We start from the raw sequence: 22,496 nt of genomic DNA, 5'->3' as shown, positions 1-22,496 counted from the left end.
TCGGGGGGGTCAGGTTTGTTGAGATGTAATTTATATACTGTAAAATTCACATTTAGGTGTACAGTTCTGTGAAAGATGACAATGAATACAATTCTGTAACTACTACCACAATCAAGATAAAGAATATTTCCCTTATTTCAAAATGTTCCCTTATGCTCTTTTACTATTAATCTTCTCTCCCCCCAAGCCCCCTATCAACCACTAATTGGTTTCTGTCCCTATAATTTTGCTTTTTCCAAAATGTCATATAAATGAAATTACATAGCTTGTAGCCTTTTGATTCTTTTTTCACTCAGCATAATTATTCTGAGATTTATTCATCTTGTTGCAAGTTTTTCAGTAATTCCTTTCTTTTTGTTGTTGAGTAGAATTCCATTGTCTGGCTATAATAGAATTTCTTCATCCATTCTCCTATAGATGGACATTTGGTTGTTTTCAGTTTTTAGTGACTATGAATAAAGATGCTATAAATATTTGCATACAGGTTTTCGTGTGGACATATGCCTGTATTTCTCCTTGGTAAATACTTAAGAGTGGGATTACTGAGTTTCATGGTAAGTGAATGTTTACAAGCAACTGCCAAACTGTTTTCCAAAGTTGCTCTACCATTTTGCATTTCCACCAGCATCTACAGGAGTTCCAACTGTGCTATATCCTTGCTACCATTTGTCTGTTTGCTTTTTCAATCTCATCATTTTAATAGGTGCATAGTGGTACCTCGTTGTGGTTTTGAATTTTATTAGTTTTAATCCCTTGATTTGAATACTATTAAAGTCAATGAGTCAAGTCTAGAGATTTAGAGAGAATACTGCTATTTATACAAAAAAAAATGTTTCTCAGTCAGTTGTAATTGTGGGACCTGAAGTAAGCACTTACAATGCCAAACAAATTTGAATCTCTGAATTTAAAAAAAACACATTTTTCTTATTTTATTATTGACAATAGTTACTCTTTTCTCCCATAAAAAAATTAACAACCACTGTTTCACGGCATGTAAAAAAAATTAAAAGTAATATTTATTGCATCCATACTCTGAACAAGGCTATATGTACAAATTATTGTCTTGTCCCAAATATCCATTCTTCTTCTTTAGTAACAGATGCCCTGATTTACCTGGGTATGTGGCTAACTGGAATAAAGGTTATATTTTCAGTCTCCCCTGCAACCAACAGTGGCCACATGTTGTAGAAGTGTCATGTGACAACTTCTAGGAACCTCTCTTAAATGATGGTTTGCCTGTGCCCTTTGTTCCCTTTCTTCTTTGTCCCTTCCTCCTACCTGATACAGAGCTAAAGAAGCCACCTTAATCCATGAGTTAACCTTGACAATGAGGCCATACTCAGAGGAGCAATAAGACAGAAGCAGGAAATTCCCTGGTGGTTCAGTGGTTGGGACTCCATGCTTCCACTGTCGGGAGCCTGGGTTTGATCCCTGGTCGGGGAACTAAGATCCTGCAAGCCCCGCAGCCAAAAAAAAAAAAAAAAAGACAGAAGCAGCCTGAGTTCCTGAGAATTTTGCCAACCTTTGGATATTTAGATGAAAGAAATAAATTTCTGTCTTGTTGTGGTAGATTAAACAATCACCCCTAATTCTTCACTCCTCCTTATACCCACATCCTTTCCATGGCCTCATCATGGGCAGAGAGTATTCTCCACCCTCTGACTGTGGGCTCAGCATGTGATTTCTTCATAGGTAGAAACAACAGTGTGCTGGTTCTGAGACTGGGCCTTATGGGGCCTGCTGGCTACTTTGTGCCTCTTCTTTTACCAGAAGAATAGTCCTGGTTTCCAGCATTATTTATAACAGCTAAGACATGGAAGAAACCTAAGTTTCCATCAACAGATGAATGGATAAAGAACATGTGGTGCATATATATACAGCACTCAGCCATAAAAAAGAATGAAATTTTGCCATTTGCAACAACATGGATGGGTATTATGCTTAGTGAAATAAGTCAGATAGAGAAAGACAAATACTGTATATTATCATTTATATGTGGAATCTAAAAAGTAAAAACTAGTGGTTACTGGTGGGGAGAGGGAAGGGAGGAGGGGTAAAATAGGGGTAGGAGATTAAGAGGTTCAAACTACTGGGTATAAAATAAATAAGATACAAGGAAATATTGTACAGCACAGGGAATATAGCAAACATTTTACAATAATTTTAAACGGAGTATAATCTATAAAAGCTTTGAATCACTATGTTATATACCTGAAACTAATATAATATGGTAAATCAACTATACCTCAATAAAAGGAAAAACTGCTAACTGAAAAAAAAAGGGAAAATAGCAGTCAAGTAAATTTAATGAGGAAAGTCTTTTTTTAAAAGGCTGCTTTAACGACTACATATACCTATATAGAAAAATAAAATAAAATTTGATCCATAAGTCATTCCATACACAAAAATTAACTTGAGATGGCCAGTATACCTGAGACAGGCTGGGACCTGGGCCCCTTTGCTGCAGTGCTTGCACCTGGGTACACGTCGAGCAACAAAATACAAGGAAATTATGTGGGACTAAAAATAACTGCATGCCTGTGCAGTTAGGGAAAATTCTGGACAACAGATAGAAAGAGACCAAAAAACCCAACTGCTACTTTTCAAGAGCTCGGAGCAAAACACGGGGTCAGCAGCAAAAGCACGGTACTGCGCATGCCCCCTGCACACACCACCACCTAAGGGGTGGGCAAACCCCCTGGACACACCCCTACCCTCACCGCATATAATGAACAAGCTTACCCCCCTCTCGGGGAGCAAGCAAGGGAACCTATTGTTTGATCTAGGTCCCCGCTGCTGCAGCAGGGGTCCCAACAAAGCCTTGCCTGAATTCCCTGTCTGGCCTCTGATCAATTTCTATTGACTAAGGAGGCAAAGAACCCTGGTCAGTAACATACCTACCTAAGCATAAAACCCAGTGTTGAAATAAATTTCTAGGTCCAAGATGGAGTGGCTCCTTCCCAGGGTGCCACGTCAGCAAACCAAAGCTTAGATAATTTTTGTGTCCCTGTAAATGTTCTGCTTGACCAGAAACACAGTATATCCAGTCAGCCAACCCCCAACTCCAAGCCAACTCTGGGCTCTATACTATTTCCTTGTTCCTTCTCACCCCCAACAAGGTCGAGTAAGTGGTCCCAGCCAATCAGATGTTTTCTATTGTTCTCTTCCTTGTTCCTTATTCTTTACCCCATAAATGTTTTCTGCCTTTCACCCCATTTTGCAGTTCTCCAAAAGGGGACTGTCCTCTTCACGAGGTGTTAAAGTTTGTATTACCTAAATTATTTTCTTTAAACTTTTAACACCAGAAACATAAAGCACAAAGGCTATATTTCCTAATATAATTAAACTGACCGCCCCCAATGCTACTTTAATAAAAAATAATTCATATAACTTGGGCTTCCCTGGTGGCGCAGTTGTTGAGAGTCTGACTGCCGATACAGGGGACGAGGGTTTGTGCCCCGGTTCGGGAGGATCCCACATGCCGCGGAGCAGCTGGGCCCGTGAGCCATGGCCGCTGAGCCTGCGCGTCCAGAGCCTGTGCTCCGCAACGGGAGAGGCCACAACAGTGAGAGGCCCGCGCGTATCGCAAAAAAAAAAAAAAAAAAAAAAAAATTCATATAACTCACTAAGTACTTACGTGCCAGACACTCACTAAAGAACACTTTTGCCTGCATCATTTTGTTTCATCCTCAGAAACAAACGCCATAATTCCACATTCCCCTCCATATTTGTAGGGGATAGCTATGTTTTTATCTAACATTTGTTCCCCTTGGTTTGGCAATGTCACCAGAGTTTCCTTAGAAGACCCACTTCTCCCTTGTACTTACTCCTTGTGTTTTCTCTGGCTCTAGCCTCAGACTCCGGTTCCCACGTTGGACATCTGAAGTCTCGGTGACCTTCCCAGATTCCTGGTGGTGCCCTTCGTCTCGCTTTGGCGTTCTCTCCTCATCTAAGGCGTGGCTCCTAAAGCTTACCACGGGTCAGGATCACCTGGAGAGCTTGTTATAGAGATTCTTAGACCCCACCCCCAGAGATTCTGATTGGTAGTTCTGGGGTAGGGCTCTTCAATTTTCATTTCTAACAAGCGCCCAGCTGATGCTGATGCTGATGCTCCTGGTCTTCGGAGCTGAGAGTTTGTTAAAAATGCAGATTCTGAGCCCTACCCCAGACCTACTGAATCAGACTCGCTGAGATTAAGACCCAGAAATCTGAGTTCTAGTAAAATCTCCAAATGAGTCTTATGCACACCAGAGTTTGAGATCCACTGTTCCATTAAGTGCTTTTGAACCCTGATTTCATATTAGAATCACTTGGGGAGCTTTTAAAACATTCAGAAGCCCAGGCACCTCCCTTAGAGATTCTCATTTGATTTTCTGAAAGGTCTCATGAGAAAAAAATTTGCAACCAAGAGATGAAAAAGACTGCTCTGAATTGTGTTGTCCTTAGGAAGGAAGGTAGGACCCAGGCATGTACCTGCAGAAGTTGGCAGTGCAGGGAAAGAGAGAGAATGGGGGCAAGGGAACAAACATTTGTTTTCTTGGATCATTAAGTAGCCTTCGAAAATACGAGTTTTATTGGCTGCATGGTATTCCATTATAAGCTGTGCACTATTTATCGAACATATACTAAAGGCCAGACACTATCTTATTTACAATCCATATTTACCCTATTTTACCCATTAAAAAAACTGAGGCCGAGAGAAGCCCCATTTGTTTGGACCTAGAACTGCCTGACCCCCAAACCCAAGTTTCTTTTTACGCCAGAGGTTTTCAATCTGGCTGCACATTAGAAACACGTGAGGAACATTTAATTTACACAAATGCTTGGATCTCTCACCAGACTAAAGGAATCTAGGACATATACTTTCATTTCTCTTGGGTATATACCTAGGAAAGGAATTGCTAGATAATACAGTAATTTTATGTTTAAGCATTTGAGGAACTGCCAGACTGTTTACCAAAGCAGCTGCACCATTTTACACTCCCACCTGCAATGTATGTGGGTTCCAATTTCTCCACATCCTTGACAACACTTGATATTTCTTGTCTATTTAATTATAACCCATCCTAGTGGGTATGAAATGGCATGTAATTTCCATTTGTCCTTTCACCTTCACAATAATTTTATTTGGGCGGTTTTTGTAGGGGAGAAAAAGGTTGTGAAAACTTCTTCTTTTATAATCTTTAAAGATTATGTTAATGCTTAGATGTGATTTTTTTGCCTGATCCCTTCTCACCTCTCTTTATAATAGTACCCCATTTTTCTTCTTTGATGAGGACTATCCCTTATCCACTCTCAGTCTATATAATTTGAGTAGAGCTGACCTCCTCCCCCCTAGCGCCAGAATGAACACCTGAATCAGGCCTGGATAATTGGAAACGTTGTATTAGAACAGGGCCTAGTCGGGAGCCGAAAACCACACCAGTCATGTGAAAGAGATAATGTAATATAAGCATGTATTAATTAAGTATCAAGTTGTTAACCAGGACCCTAAATAGGTAGAAAGAGAACCCGAAAGCTCCTAAAGGTATAGTAACTGCAGGAAGCAGCTTCTGCCCTTAAAGCAAGGGGATAAAACGGAAGAGGTGAGAATTACTAAAACAGAAGTTTGGAGAAGCAGCCCTTGGAGTTGAAACCTCGGAGAAGGCAAACTCCAATCCATTGGTGCAGACGTCTCTCAGCTCAGAGGAGGGGCCCCATGGGTCTGGTACCCACACACATCTCAGCAGAATGGGCTCCAGCCCCTTAGTGCTGGTGTCTGGCTCTCTGGTTGGGGGAGAGGGGTGGATGCAATAAAGCTGTTTCTGCAAGTGTTGCAAATTGGGTTCAGGGACCGTGTTAGTAAGAAACTGCAGCTGCTAGAGTGAAGAAGTGACCCTTGCAAGAACCCCAAGCAGTCAGGGAGTCTACAGTAAGCTCACAGGAAGAAGCATGTGCTTTCTTCTTCCTTCCTCCTTCCAGGTCCTGCCTCAGTGCCCCTCAGTGGCAGAATCTACAAAAAAGCTGCCACCAGAGAACTGTGGTTTGCAGAGTTCCAGCTCCAGTGCCACAATGTAGAGCATAGAAAGGTGGGCTTGGAGCTGGCACAGTCCACCCCTTTGGCTACTCAGCATCCGTAGGCACCCTTCTTTACACATTTAAACTTTCAAACAATTAACTCCCTGTTTCACCTAACAGGATGCAACTGTCCTTCATACAAATGAAGGTATTCTCACACTCTTCACAAAATGAGAAGATGCAAAATCCTAATGGTCATTGTAGCTGTCTTTAGGTTATGTTAATTACCTCTCAATTTCAATCTCAGTCCGGGATGAAATTCTGTTTCTGAAGACCAAATGGTAAAGTTAACTGCAAATAAAAAACACTTGTAGGGGGTTGGGGAGGGATGGACTGGGCGTTTGGGATTAGTAGTTGCAAACTATTATGTATAGAATGGATAAACAACAAGGTCCTACTGCATAGCACAGGGAACTATATTCAATATACTGGGATAAACCATAATGGAAAAGAATATAAAAAAGAATGTATATGTGTGTATTAACAGAGTCACTTTGCTACACAGCAGGAATTAACACAACATTGTAAATGAACTATACTTGAAAAAAAAAATTTAAAAACCACTTGGGGCTTCCCTGGTGGCACAGTGGTTAAGAATCCGCCTGCCAATGCAGGGAACATGGGTTCAAGCCCTGGCCCAGGAAGATCCCACATGCTGTGGAGCAGCTAAGCCCATGAGTCACAACTACTGAGCCCATTTGCTACAACTACTGAAGCCCACGCACCTAGAGCCTGCACTCCACAACAAGAGAAGCCACCGCAATGAGAAGCCCGTACACCGCAAGGAAGAGTAGCCCCTGCTCGCCGCAACTAGAGAAAGCCCGCATGCAGCAATGAAGACCCAATGCAGCCAAAAAAACAAAAAACAAAAAAAACACTTGTTTAAATGATTAGGGAAAGGAGGAGAAAAAAAGAAAATAATATATATGTGTGAGTGTATGATTCTTTTATACATAATATATATTGTACATATAATGTATATGCACATATATTTATATATGTATAACATTTACATAATATATGTGTACATATGTATATTATATATACATATATGCATATAGCTATAGATACATATACACCTAACAAGGAAGAAAATATTCATAGCTGTTAGAGACATAATTTATGTAATTGGTCACAGGTCATATTTGATATTTTAAACTTCTCCATTTTTGTATTAGTGGTATTGCTGCATAACAAATCACTGCAAAACTTAGTTGCTTACAACAACAAACATTTATCTCACATGGTTTCCATGGGTCAGGAATTCAGGAGTGACTTAAATGAGTGGTTCTGCCTCCCATGAAATCACAGGCAAGATGTTGGCTGGGTTGCAGTCATCAGAAGGCTTGAGCAGGGTTAGAGGATCCACTTCCAAGATGGCTCACTCACATTGCAAGTAAGATGATGTGGGCTGTTGGTAGTAGGCTTCCTTTCCTCTCCACCTGGAATTCCTCATAGAGCTACTTAAATAGCCTCATGACATGGGAGCTGGCTTCCCCCAGGAACAAGTGATCCAAAAGAGAGCAAGATGGGGCTTCCCTGGTGGCACAGTGGTTGAGAGTCCTCCTGCCAATGCAGGGGACGCAAGTTCGTGCCCCGGTCTGGGAAGATCCCACATGCCGCGGAGCAACTGGGCCCGTGAGCCGTGGCCACTGAGCCTGTGCGTCCGGAGCCTGTGCTCCGCAACGGGAGAGGCCACAACAGTGACAGGCCCGCATACAGGAAAAAAAAAAGAGAGAGCAAGATGGAAGCTACATTTTTTTAGGACCTAGCTTCAGAAGGTACATGCCATCATTTCCATAGTATTAGTATCCTATTTGTTATATGGGTCAGCTCTATCCAGTGTGGAAGAGGACACACAAGCTTATGAATACCGGGAGGTGAGAATTTGGGGGCACCATCTTGGAGGCTGGCTATTGCAACTATGTGTTCCATGTTTCTTTTGACATCAGCCAGAACCTCAACTTGTTCTTTAATTGGTGAAGCAACACAAACCTTCATTACTGAAGTGTTTGAATACACCGTGGTTCTGCCTTTGTTTGTAGTAGTTTTTTACTAACATTTACTATCAGATATAGAAGTAATAAGAGGCATCTTAGAGACTCCTCAGTTCCAGAAATAGTCCTCCCTACTCTCAGCCTGTAGCAGGAATCCAATTTGCTCTTTGAAATTGGGATCAATTATCCCAGCCAGTAGAGTAACTCTCTTTTTTGCCTGTTGGTTCAGAGGCATAAGAAAGAAACCCCCAAATGACTTGGTGGCAGTCTCATCTTCCAAATGAATGGAATTATTGTTGCACCCTTGGTAGGAGCATTTCACCTTTAGAAACAAGACCTCCAAGCCAGCAGAGCTCAAAGTTGTGAGGGGAGGAAGCAAAAATTCTCTGAGTGGGTTATAAAATGTAATAGTGAGAGGAGCTCCTCCCATTTCTATCCTTTAATTCCTGGACCCATGTATTCTAGGTATGGAAGAGACACACCATATATTGACCTCTGGTTCAAAGTTTATACTGCATCTTGTAAGAGAATATCCATCCTTTCAAGGTGTTGTCTCCAAACTGGCATTACTTACATAATGATGTATTATAGCAAGACCATTTAATACCACAAATTCCTTGATTAGAAGCAGTGTTGGCAGAATACCATGACGGCAAACAGGCATTTTGTTAAGTGATACTGACAGAAGCATTATGGGAAAGAAAAGAAAACTCATATACACAATAGGCTCTGTTCCATTAAGGATAAATTTCTATTCCCTCCATGATGGAAAGGATCCAGTGTAATCAACCTGCCAGCAGGTGGCTGACGGGTTCCTTTCCCCTCCCCACCAGAATGGTGCCATACTGTGGGCTCAGTGTTGTTCTCAGCAGTAGTGATAACTAGGTCAGGTATGTCGTTGAAGCCCATGCATAGTCTCCATTTTGTCACCATAGCCACTTTTTTCATGGGCCCAGTGAACAAGCACTCAGCGGCGGGAAAAGACATCTAACTGACATCTGTAGAAAGTGCCATTCTGTCCAACTGATTTTTGAGAGCCTCCTCTGCTGTGAATGCCTATTGATGGATTTTCACATGGGACACAATTATCTTCATACTTTGTGCCCATTCTAAAAGATCCATCTATATACTTCTTCACCAGACATCTTTCTCACAAATCTTCCAATCCTATTCTTTCCAAGTCCCTAACTTGACTAACATGTTTGTAGTACTTGCTCCTTCCTGCTCATCAGATTCAACCTGCATAATCCCATCAATGTAGTGGGTCAGTGTGACGTTGTGTGGAATATCAAGATGCTCATGATCTCCACAGACTATACTATGGCTGAAAACAAATGAGCTGACTTAGCATGAAACAAGACTGTAAAGGTACACTATTGACCTTGTCAAGGAAAAGCAAACTGAATTTTGGTGGTGGTCCTAGCAAATTGTTAAAAATTGAAGGAGAAAAAAAAGGATTTTCCACATGAGGTGCCGGGAGCTGTGTTGATTTGTTCCAGCAAAGATATTACATCTGGAAGAGGTCCTGCAAGTGAGTTACCCTCTGATTAACATTAAAATAATCTAGTCATGCTTCAAGATCCATCTGTCTTCTGCACAGACCAAATAGATGTGTTAAATGGAGATGAGTTAAGAATCAACATTTCTGGGCTTCCCTGGTGGCGCAGTGGTTGAGAGTCCGCCTGCCGATGCAGGGGACACGGGTTCGTGCCCCGGTCCGGGAAGATCCCACATGCCACGGGGCGGCTGGGCCTGTGAGCCATGGCCGCTGAGCCTGTGCGTCCAGAGCCTGTGCTCCGCAATGGGAGAGGCCACAACAGTGAGAGGCCCACGTACTGCAAAAAAAAAAAAAAAAAGAATCAACATTTCTGCATCATTCAAGTATTTGGTGATGGTAGTAATCCCTGCAATTCCTCCAAAGATGTCTTATTCTTCTGGTTTACTATCCTGGTAGGGAAGAGAAATTCCAATAGCTTCCCTTTGACCCATCATACCCTAATGACCCTTCATACATGAGAGAGCTAATACAGGGACACAATCAGTTGCCTAGTATGTCTTTAAGTTGCACATTCTGGAACTGGAGAAAAAACACAGGGTGGGCTTATGGACCTACTGTGATTCAAACTTGGCATGTAACTCAATTTATTACCTGACCACCATAAACCTCCATTTTGAATGTTGGACCAGTTGCATTTTGAAACCCTAGCAATCAGCATCAGTTCAGAGTCAGGGTGTAGTAATCTCCAAAGGTTCTAGATATTTCTATTCCCCAAAGCACATTCACTCTAGAAAATGGCCACAGGTCCCTTTGGGGAAGGCTTCACACGGACTTCAGTAGTTGTAGCTCACGGGCTCTAGAGCACAGGCGTAGTAGTTGTGGCGCACAGGCCTAGTTGCTCTGCGGCATGTGGGATCTTCCTGGACCAGGGCTCAAACCCATGTTCCCTGCATTCTTAACCACTGCGCCACCAGGGAAGTCCATGCATTTTATCTTTTATATTTTAACTTAAAAATTGCTATTTTATAAAAGTGAGTTGACTTTTCCAGCTCTCCAGTTTGAACTCTAATAATAGGCAATCAAATAGCACTGAATAAATATAAACCTTGTTAAAAATACCTAAAATTTGTGCATTTGAGGATATTGAAACAAGTATCATCAGTATACATTTCACTTGCTTTATCACTTCATCTACATTTGATTTGCTAATCTTAACTCGTCATTATTGACAAATGTTATTTCTCCTCACAAGAACTACAGAACTATATTCACTTTTTCCCAGTACCTTTGCTTTCCTTTTAAAAAAATGTTCCTACCATTAAGAATTTAAACCAGAATCATGAAATGACAATAGAAAACACTCATCTGGCTTGACAGGTAATATAGCCTGTGTGGTCCTCCTGGTGAAAAGCTAAAATTCCACTTTCCACCAAAACAGCACCTCTTGAATTCAACTGAGAATGACATTTCTACAGGAATAAATTTGAATTTTCTCATATTTAGGAAAAGTTATTTATTTTAGCCATAAATAAGAACTTATTCATGAAGTACTTCATACATGATCAAGATATTCTAGGGATACAGATTCGAACCACTATTTGAAGGTATCACAGGCAGCTGAAAATCTGGAGCTACTGATCAATCTGACAACTTTATACTTCAAACTTCCAGTGCTACTTTAATTTTGGCCTGAAGGATGATTAAAACAATTGGGGAGGGGGCCGAAAAAGAAAAGCTTGATTATTCAATTCCTAATTGAATTAACCCTTTAGACATTTTAAAATTTATTTATTTTTGGCTGTGTTGGGTCTTCATTGCTGCGTGCAGGCTTTCTCTATTTGCGGCGAGGGGGGGCTATTCTTCATTGCAGTGTGCGGGCTTCTCATTGTGGAGCATGGGCTCTAGGCACGCAGGCTTCAGTAGTTGTGGCACATGGGCTCAGTAGGTGTTGCTTGCGAGCGCTGGAGTGCAGGCTCAGTAGTTGTGGTGCATGGGCTTAGTTGCTCCACAGCCATGTGGGATCTTCCCTCACCAGGGATCGAACCCGTGTCCCCTATATTGGCAGGCAGATTCTTAACCACTGTGCCACCAGGGAAGCGCCCCCTTTAGACATTTTTAAAGTAACATTTAAAGCCAACCTGAAAGAGTATTATTTTGGAATTTTTGCCATTTAACATTTATATCTAAAAGAAAATCATCCTCCAGAACTCAAAAAAAGGGATTTTTTCCCCTAGGACCTTATAAACAATTAAGAAGTTCTCAAGAAAAATTGAGAGAAATGATTTTTCAGCAAAGAATTCTTTACCTTGCTAGATTATCAGTGCAACAAATATAGGTTTAGACACACTGGTTGAGCCTCAAAAAATGTGCCTCCTACACACTCTTATGCTCCACCGCAGCAGAAGAGGAAATCAAGAACGAGTAGAATGAAGAATCTAGGCTACAGAAGTGACAAAGTCGATTCTCTGGATAAGGACAGGAAATGCCTGGGTGATAGCTGAGCAACATGCTTGGCAGAAAACCTTTCCACATTGGAGGACAGAAGGCTGGCTCCAGAAGCATTCCAGGGGTAAGAAATGACCTGATATTATATTGAAAATTATGAGATCCTTTCCAGAGTTACTGGAGAATATGGTAAGATCAAGTCAGAGGCTAGAAGAAAATGAGACCATTATTAACTTCTGGAATAACAAAAAAGTAACATAAAAAATAAATTCAACCATAGCAGGCTACTTGGTTTAGCAGTAAACAGAGTTTATCGTCATTAAAATGAAAATACTGAATTTGGGATGTATAAAGATTGAAATATTAATATATTAGAAAAATGGTGTAGTAAAATAAGTAAGCAAAATTTCCACTCTTTCTAGTAGGAAGTCAATAAATAATGGGCAGATCCAAAGGTAGCAGCAGATTCATATTATTTGGAAATATACAGGTAAATTCTACAACCACTACATGAGTTGAAAGTTTCCTCTGTGAATGTGAAAAAGGGATTACCTCTTTTTTGTCACTATATGACTTTTTTAAACTATCTGCATATAATGTTGGAGGGTGGGGGGCAGCAGCAAGACAGAAAGAGACAACAGTTTTACATTAAAACACAGCCTCCAGGGCTTCCCTGGTGGCGCAGTGGTGGAGAGTCCACCTGCCGATGCAGGGGACGTGGGTTCGTGCCCCGGTCCGGGAAGATCCCACATGCCGCGAAGCAGCTGGGCCCCTGAGCCATGGCCGCTGAGCCTGCGCTCCGCAACGGGAGAGGCCACAGCAGTGAGAGGCCCTCGTACCGCAAAAACAAACAAACAGAAAACAACCACCAAATTCTCTAAGAAAAGTAAACATGATCACACCTAAATCCATCCACTCTGGTTTTTTTTTTTTACAAATAATTTTATACAAAGGCTTGTGGGTCAATATTCATTTACAAAAATAAGTTTAGTTTTTTAACATAAGTACTTCCACAGTTTCAAAAAGAAATTCATTTTCATATTTGCATGTCTTTAAGAGCGTCCAAAGGACTCATTATCCTTCTGCATTCTGCTTTTCAGAAAGTACTTTTGAGGTAGATCTGTTTCGGATTCTTTTTCTTCTTCTTTTCTTTTCAGAGGCAGATGAGTTTGTATCCTGTGTTTTTTTCTTTTTCTTCAAACAGCTAAGAGGATTAGGGCCACTTATTTTCTTGCGCTTTTTTTTTCTTCTCTGTTCAGGGTCTTTTACTAAACCCTGTTCCTCTTTGAGTTGCTTGATACTTTGTTTCTCTTGCCCTGAGACAAGCTGACCTGACTCTACTGCTTTAGCAAATGCAATTGTTTTTGGAGAAGGTTTGTCCAAGACTATAGTGTTCTGGATAATGAACATGAGAGGAATTCCGGGCTTTTTCTTTACTTTCATAGACAAATTCTGATCCTATTAAAAATAAAAATTGAATTATTTAGTTCAAATATATCAATTAAATCAGATGCCTTAAAGAGATTTCTAAGAACTTAAAGAGGGCTATACTGAAAATAAAAGAGATCCCAGGTTTTACTTTTCAAATCAGTATGTCTTACTAATGGGAGTATATTTTATGATAAAGAAAGGAAGAAAAACATAAAAACTGAGCACAAACAGTTAAGTTGCAACAATGTGAATAGGATTTATCAATATTTTATATTGATCAATATTCTAAGACCACAAATTTTCTAGGACCTTGAATTACAAACTAATGCAAAGGTAAATATACTAGGTGATGTCCCTCATTTCTACTCTGAGATATGTTTCAGAAAGGGTCAAGAATGCTCACAGAGATTGAAAGAATAGAAATAAAGTAGGAATTAGCTGATTCAGATTCTAGACTCAGCTCTGCTTCTAATTGTGTAATTTTATAATCCTACAAGGAAATTTAAGGAAATATGTATGTATGCAAGCTTATTAATTAATATCGACCCTGAGAGTCTCTCCTCCCCTGCTTCCCAGTCTTTAAAAGCCTGAAACAGTTCCATACTGGTGGTATAGTCTCAAAACAATATGAAACACAACTTTCTAAGAAATAATATGAAATACAGGAACGTGAAAAAACATGCATAAACATAAAATGTAAAATCTTTGCTCTACTTACCTTCCCTTCAAGAGCCCTAAAACATATCATCACATCTGTCAATAATTTTTATTTTACAAAAGGAAACTTCAGTAATTTAGAAGAAAATCATTACGCTTAAGGTTGTCTCCTCAAATTCTCAAATGACAATTGCTTTTGTTGACGACAAATTAACTTGAAAGTGTGCATTTTAAAAAGTTGAAACACTTAAACCACTTCCACCTAATTTTTCCTAATGATAAATAGCTCCATATGGAGTACAAATAGAAATGATTAAGACTGACTCTGGTTTTATAAGTGGTATCACCTGTGTTGCCACAAAATAATGGTGAGGATTCCCATCTTCAACCATGGAAAGCAGACATTCTGATCCACTCACTGAATTCTTGAAATGGGGACAGTTTCGAACCTGGCATTTTTGTGCAATCAGCTTTGCCCCATATAAGTCCTTTCCCAATGTTTCCAACTCTTTTAACACACACCTGAAAAAAAAAGTTATTAGCAGCTCACAATTATAACAGACGCATATCTGTTGTTCACATAAATTATATTAAAAAAACTCAACTCTTCTTTTTAAACTACAAACCATACATTAACCATTTTACTCTTAAAAGACCCGAAAAATGCGTACACCAAGTAGAAGGAACATAATAAACAGTTAACATGTACTGAGCATTTATGATGTGCAGGCAGCATGCTAACTGCCTTTACATAAATTCTCGCTTATCTCAAAACAGCCCTACAAAGTTGGGCAGTTTATGTTTTTTTCTACTTTTATTCTATTTATGTATTTTTATTAATTTTTCTTGGAGTATGGTTGCTTTACAATGTTGTGTTAGCTCCCACTGCAAGACAAAATGAATCAGCCACACACATACAGACATCCCCTCCCTTCTGGACTTCCCTCCCGTTCAGATTAGCACAGTGCATAAGGTAGAGTTAGTTCCCTGTGCTGTACAGTATGAGGGTAGCTTAGTGTAAAATTATCCTTACTTTAGAACACCTCATTCTGAGAGATTTCAAGTAACATGCCCAAATTCAAACAATAAGAGGTAGAGTTGAAATGTGAATCTAAGTAGTTTGATGATAGATGCTTTGCACCAACCACAGTGCTACAGGCTTCTCCTTCAAGTGCAAATCGGTGCACCTTCAGAATATTTTCAGCTTAGAAAAGTAAACATTCTCAAGTCACCAGCGTGTTTAAAAACAATCACAACTTTCTTTCACTTTGCATTTTCATATTAATATGAGGCAATGTTTTTCAAAGTGTCATCTATAAACTACCCCTATCGGAATGACACAGTGATATTAATTTCTAGCTCCTTTCTCATCCCCAAATCTGAACTCCTTGTGGAGTCAAACATTAGCATCTTATTAAGCTCCCCAGGTACTTCCTCTTAAAAATTACGAGAACTACTGAGTCAAAGATTTCTCAACCTTAGCCAGCCTTTGCCTGACTCTACCTTGCCTCACCCGCTTTATCACACCATTAGTTTTTGCTTTTTTAAAGATATTTTCCTTTCTAAAGCCATCCATTTTGAACTCCATTTTGAGTTTCAGGCCTAAATTGCCAACTACTTATTGAATATTTCCTGTGGATGGCCCGCCATCAGCTCTTCGTCAAATTCACGATGTCTAAAATCAAACTACTTTCCTGCCTCCAGACTTCTCCAGGGCTTGCTATCTCTTTGAATTTATTATCTTCTCAGATACTGTTTCGAAATCAGAAATCCTATTTAACCTCTGCTTCCTCACTCCTACCCCTGCCCCTACCCCATCAGCGATAGTCCTATCTCAGCTGTTGGTATCTACCTCTGTAATGTCACCTTGTGAAGTTCCCACCTCTCCTCTCTCAGGTTCAGGCTCCCATTATTTCTTGACTAGACAACCACAAAACGGGTTTGCCTGTCTTCATTCTCTTGCTTCTCCAACTTACCCCTCACATGGCTGCAGTTACCTTTTCTAGAAGATACTTATCAGGTCTGATAGCATTTATCTCTTGATACACACTAAGAATTGACAATAATATGCTTTAAAATAAATTAGCAGTAACTTATTCTTAAATGAATAAGAATGGCCATGTTGGGACTTCCCTGGAGGTCCAGTGGTTAAGAATCCGCCTTCCAATGCAGGGGACGCAGGTTCGATCCCTGGTCAGGTAACTAAGATCCCACATGCAGCGGGGCAACTAAGCTCACGAGCCACAACTAGAGAGAAGTCTGCACACCTCAACGAAAGATCCCACATGCTGCAACTAAGACCCACCCAAGGGAGCCAAAAAAAAAAAAAGAATGGCCATGTCAATAATTGCAAAAACTGGGTGATAGACGTTTCGTTATACTATTCTATTTTTGTGTATGTATGAAATATCCCAGAAGTTAAAATAGATTCTTTAGGGGGAAAAGTGCTGCAGAATATAATTTCATGCAGTACCTCTCAACCTTTTTCATATTACAGCCCTGTATTAAAAATGTTAATATTTCTATGGCAGACAGGGGTAAGTGGACAAGGCTTGTAGCCAGAAGCAATCAACTCTGGGGCACAGACCATCTGAGAACTTGTCTGGGAGCTCTGAAGGAGATGGGGATCAAAACTTAGGGGGTATCTATGACCCATTTGAGGCTCTGCTTGAATGAAACCCACATGAAGTTCTGAATATAGAAAGCTGTTCATGGAGTAGTGTTATGTGAGAAAAGCAGGCCATTAATATCACATTCAGAGTAAGAGCCCATTGGTGTGTGTGTGTGTAAAGAACTGGATGATACACCACATGCTTACAGTGGTAAGTCACTGGTGTGGTATTATAGTCATTTAAATTTTCTCTGTTCACATTTTAAAGGAAATATTCTACAAAGGAAAAAAAAAACAAAACTAAGTTTATGAATAGCAGTTCTTCATTATGCAGCCTCAACTTATCTTCTTCCCAGCTTCTTTCCCAAATATACGCTGTGCTCTAATCTCTTTCCCTAGCATTTCACAACTCCACTCCACTCCTTTGTTCAAGAGGTCCCTCCCTACAAGTCACTTCTCTTTTCTTTCACTCAAAATATGTCCTTCCCCTCAGAACTGAACCGTGACTGAGCTCAAATGTTATCTCCTCTGTGGAACCTTCCTTGATTCCATCCTTCCTCCAATCAACCCCCCAAGATTCCATCTTAGGTGTTCCCACACTTTGAAGAAGTGAGGAAACTAGGGGTCAAAACACACCAATTAGAGGTTGATTTATGCACCTTGCTGGCCATACGGGCTGGGAGATCATCCTGTTCACCAAGTTACCCTCTGGCTAGAGCAGTGCTTGGCGTATGGCTGGTGCTCAGTAAACACAGGTAAATAAACAAATGACCTTGCACAAAGTTAGGAAACATCGAGTCCTAACATCTTTCTGGGAATCGAAGATATTACATCATGGGGCAGTTGTGAAGCTTGAAAAATTCTTAAAACTGGGAAAAGCTATGCAAACAACAAGCAATCACTTAGAGGATACAGGTCTGAGATACCAATAAACGCTCTACATATACTATACCTCGTCCGACTTATAGCAAGTTTGTAAGTAGTTACGAGCTTTTTTCTACAAATGAGTAATCCAAGCATCAGAGAGGTTAAGTAACTTGCCCGAAATCACAAAGCTGGTAGAACTGGGCCCAATACTGGAAACCAGGTCGAAAGACAAAGCACGTGCTCTTATCCTTCAGGCTAAGATGAATACTCGCCGGATCTTATACTGTCTATCTACTTGGTAGATACTCGCCCACCCTCCTTAGCAGTCTCGCTGAACTCGTGGGCGGCGCGCTTTGCCCCTCAAGGGCTCCCAATGGATGCCTGCGAGCAGCGGCCTCGCCTCTACCGCACCCGCGGGGCCCCCGCGCCTCCACCCGGACCAGCCAGGCCCACCTGGTGCTGCACAGCTGAGTCTCCCCCATGAGGTAGCGGGGCAGCTGCTCCCGCAGCTGGATGCGGCCTCGCAAAGCCGCCTGACAGAAGGTGCCGTCCAGCAGGATCTGGTACGGCTCGCGGACCCCAAAATTGTTGCGGAAGAAGCCAAGATGCTTCTTGGCGTGTTTCTGCCTCGTGATCTTCATGCCTGGCTTTCCCGGAGCGAGCCACCGGACCAGAAAGCAGCAGCAAACTCCCCCGACACAGCCCGCTATCGGCAACACTGGCTTCTCCCGGAAATGAAGAACCCTTGGCCCCGGAAGCAAACGCCCATCAGTGGGCCTGGTTTACGTCACTCCCAAACGAGAGCGCGCTTTACCCGGTGCCCGCGCTTTAAGGGACACGCCCTCGGGGGCGGAGCTTGCGCGTAAGTATGAAACCGACTAAGTGCGCGATTAGAGGCGCACATGCGCAGTCATGGTCCAGGTTAAAAAAAATACACACTGCCTCTTGCGCGTTACCCTGGCACGGCATCTGAAAAATCCGCGGTATAATAATAATCAGTGAAAATATTGAGGTTTAATATGTCCTAGTCACTGTTCTAGGTAATATACCTTATATTTTTCCCTTTAATGTTAATAATTCTCAAATAAGGGAAGAAAGCGACCAAAGTATATTGGGCGACTATGATTGGGCAGGTTTGTAGTGATTGCCTTCCTATAAAGAAGTTAAGCACGTTTACTAAGGGCACGTGGTTCTTAAGTGTCAGAACTATCACCGGAACTCAGGTCGCTTGCCTGAAGTTCAAATATTCTTGCACTCCCCCTCACCTCCCGCACACATTCCCGCCATAGGACTACTCCCACTGAAAAGACAAATGTCAGGGCAAAAAGTCCCCATCGTTTTGCATTTCCTCTTCTCCTGGAGACCATCCTAAATCACTCGCAAGGAGTGTTTCCGGAGGACTTATTCAAGAGCTTCGTTTTCCAAGAGTCAGTGTCCCTAAACTAGAGTGCTAATTCGGCCCCTCACCCAAGCCATTTGACCTTGAGCAACTCCCCAAGAAACCTGGGTTCAGCTTCCTCGCTGTCAAATAGGTTGGCAGGACTAGATGACTATTAAGAACGCTTTTTATGTCTATAGTCTCTGAGGTAGGAGAACGACATACTGGGAGGTACAAAGCTGACCGAAAGTTTAGAAATTACTTGGTCAACTTGATTAATGAAGAGAGTAAATCTGAAAATTTTGAGTTCCCCCGTGGCTAACTGCCACATATCCACTTCAATTCTAGGCAAAATAACCAAAGAATGGGGAGTATGGAATTTTGCATTTTTTCTTCTGGCCTGGAATCTGTCCCAGCTCTCATTTTAGCTAAAGACTGAGAGAAAGAACCAATGCAGAAAAATAACTTACAAAGTGATCGAGATGTGTTACTTGCATTTGGGGTTTTATTTGAAGATATAGGTTTATGAAATTGGAACCAAAATCTTCTATAATGTTAACTCTGTCTTGATTCACAGCACAACATCCCTTAGATGACTGCTTTCATTTAACTGAAAATAAATTTAGGAATTGGAAGACATGAAGAGTTATTGTAGGATTGGATTCATGGTTCTTAAGTATAATTGCTCATGACCTTCCAATCTGAATACTCTCTTTATCCCTGTGTGCCAACACCCCACTCCGACTATAATCCCACCAAAGACAGAAAATATACTATCCCAGCCTTGCAAAACAGTTAAAACAGTTTTAAAAACAGGCTCACAGATTTATCTACCAGCTCCATCCTGTTAGCCACGTTTCAGTACTAAGAAAAATGAGGTTCAGGACTAGGGATTTGAGTCATACTCTAGTTGTTTGTTTTTTTTTAATTTACTGGACTGTAGCATTTTTTTCAAGCTCTATGTATATGACAGTGCTATTTACACAACTGACCCTTATTTCACAAATAAGAAGACAGTCTATACTGCTGATTATCAAGTTTAAAACAGAATTTTCTGTTACAGCAGTGTTTCTCAAAACATGATCATGGGACATGCAGAAAAGTTCTTAGTGTGCTTGTTTAATATGCCCATTTCTGATTCAAAACAAGTACTGAGGGAGAGGAATACTAATCAGAGAGGAAGTGACATTTATTACAATATCCCCAAGTTATTTATTATGCATATTGGTGTTCCAGAAGGACTGTCTGCAGTAAAGCATCACTGTTTACCCAATGGGACATTTTCATTAAATGGTCCACTGAATACGTTTTGGCCTGATGCCAAATGACCTAGTATTGGAAAACCAATATTTGGTCACAACAAAGGCAGAAGCCAAATATTGCCATTATTGGAGAAACTATTTGGATATAAGTTTAAATCTGAAATTTTACTTTGAAAATTATTATAATATTATTAAAATTTTTTAATTAAAATTTTTTTAATACTCATTGAAAATTTTTTTGACCTTAGAGTGCAGGAACAGTAAGGTCTCAGCATTGCTAGCTGCTATTTTTTTCCTCAGGTCAGTACACTGGATATTTTCCAGGCCAAACAGACATTCAGTTGAGGTAGGGGATTAATTTATTTTTCTTTATTTTTTTATACTCTTCATATTCTTTATTACATCTGGATCAAATATAATTTATAATATGATGTTGTTGTACATGATTTTGAAGTTCTTTCTTCATGAAATTTTGATGAAGCCAAGTTGACCTGAAAATGATTTATTCCTGCAAGGTATGACTAATTCCCAAACAAGAATTTTCATGAAAGATTCATGTCCTAAATGGAATTAAATAGGTAAATATTAAATACAATTCATAAAGGTTATTTTGTTTAATTTCATAAATACTAGTATATGAAATAATTCAGCAAAGATATCTATTGTGATATTATTCTGCCTTATATTCATATTTAAATCTTTATAAATATTTGTTAACATCCATTAGCTCCAAAGGAATACAACATTTTCCCTAATGTTATCCAGCTAACATATTCTTTAAATAAATAATTTCCTTAAATAAATAATTTAAAACAACTTAGGTAAACTGGTTTGTATTGAGGGCTGATTAGTCCTTCACTAAGATCCCCTAGGATAAACTCCATCTGGGACTTGCTTACTGTGAGTTTTTATATATAGGGGAAGGTGTTATGAAGGCTGGTTTTGGAGGCTGCCATGTTTTTAAAAATCATCCTTACAGTTTTCAAATTACAAAAATAACACATGCCTGTTGTAACAAGAGGAACAATGGAACAGCACAGGACATTCATCTCCTCTTCCTTGCCCAAATAACACATGTTAATCTACTGTGTAACTTCTGTAATTTTTTTAATATTCATATACTTATTTGTCTACATATATGCATACATATGTAGAGATTTTTGTCACTCTATGTTATTCAAAGATAGAATCATATTTTATCACTTCTGTACATTTTGCTTTTCTTACCCAACAATCCTTGTGGAAATCCTCTCCACACATACTCCAAGTCAACTGGCATAGTTCTTATTCATTATTTTTAATGACTGCATGAAATTTCCCACAAAATCACCACATTTAACATAATGACTGTGACACAGACTGTAAATCGATGCTCAATATCTCTTCTCTTTAGTAATAGGATCCTAATTTTATTCTGGACAATCGTGCTCCCAGAAAAGAGAATCCATTTCCCAGCCTTCTGTGCAGTCAAGTACAGTCATACGATTAAGTTTTAGCCAAGGGTATGTAAGTATAAGTGTGACAAGGGACTTCTGGGAAAGCTGCTTAAAGGAACCTAACTTGGTGATGGGCACTTTTGTTTTTTTTCCATTGCCTTTCTAACCACTCCCTGGAGTTTGGATGTGACGAAGGGAACCCTAGCAGCATATTTTAGACCAAGAAGTAAACTTGAGGATAGAGGCCATGTGCTAAGCTAGCAAAGTAGATAACAGAAGCAGCCTGGGCCATCAGTGACTATGAAACTACCTTTCCAAATCTAGACTTTCTACCTCTGGCCTTGTTTTACATGAGAAGAAAAATAAACTTCCATTTTAGTTTAAAAAAATTATTTTCTTTGTATTTTTTGAGACTGTATTTTTTTTAGAGCAGTATTAGGTTTACAACAAAATTGAAAAGAAGATATAGAGACTCACCATGTAGCCCCTGCCTCCACACATGCATAGCCTCCCCCATTATCAACATCACTCAGGACTTCCCTGGCGGTGCAGTGGTTAAGAATCCGCCTGCCAATGTAGGGGACATGGGTTCAAGCTGTGGTCTGGGAAGATCCCATATGCCGTGGAGCTACTGAGCCCACATGCCACAACTATTGAAGCCTGTGCACCTAGAGCCCGTGCTCTGCAACAAGAGAAGCGCGCGTGTAACCCCTGCTCTCTGCAACTAGAGTAAGCCCGTATGCAGCAACGATGACCCAATGCAGCCATAAATAAATAAATTCATTAAAAAAATCACTCACCAGAATGGTACACTTTTTTCAACCAAGAAGGAACCTACATTGATAAATTGTTTCTTT

At 40.3% G+C, this 22,496-nt stretch overlaps 1 protein-coding gene across 1 annotated transcript; it reads right to left on the bottom strand.

Moving 5' to 3' along the window:
• Window positions 1–10,749: 10,749 nt before the first annotated feature.
• On the bottom strand, window positions 10,750–18,310 carry UTP23 (UTP23 small subunit processome component). The gene is made up of 3 exons (XM_081214276.1): window positions 18,017–18,310; window positions 14,433–14,607; window positions 10,750–13,455 (listed from the first exon to the last, which is right to left on the bottom strand). Exons 1-3 carry the CDS (start codon window positions 18,202–18,204, stop codon window positions 13,072–13,074), a joined length of 747 nt encoding a protein of 248 aa, XP_081070402.1. The 5' UTR covers window positions 18,205–18,310; the 3' UTR covers window positions 10,750–13,071.
• Window positions 18,311–22,496: the final 4,186 nt, after the last annotated feature.

Source organism: Mesoplodon bidens (genome assembly GCF_964165515.1).
Source record: "Mesoplodon bidens genome assembly, chromosome: 16".
In the NCBI taxonomy this organism is placed as follows: Eukaryota; Metazoa; Chordata; class Mammalia; order Artiodactyla; family Ziphiidae; genus Mesoplodon; species Mesoplodon bidens.
Note: the sequence above shows the minus strand (reverse complement) of the source record. Positions and strands in the feature narration are given on the sequence as shown.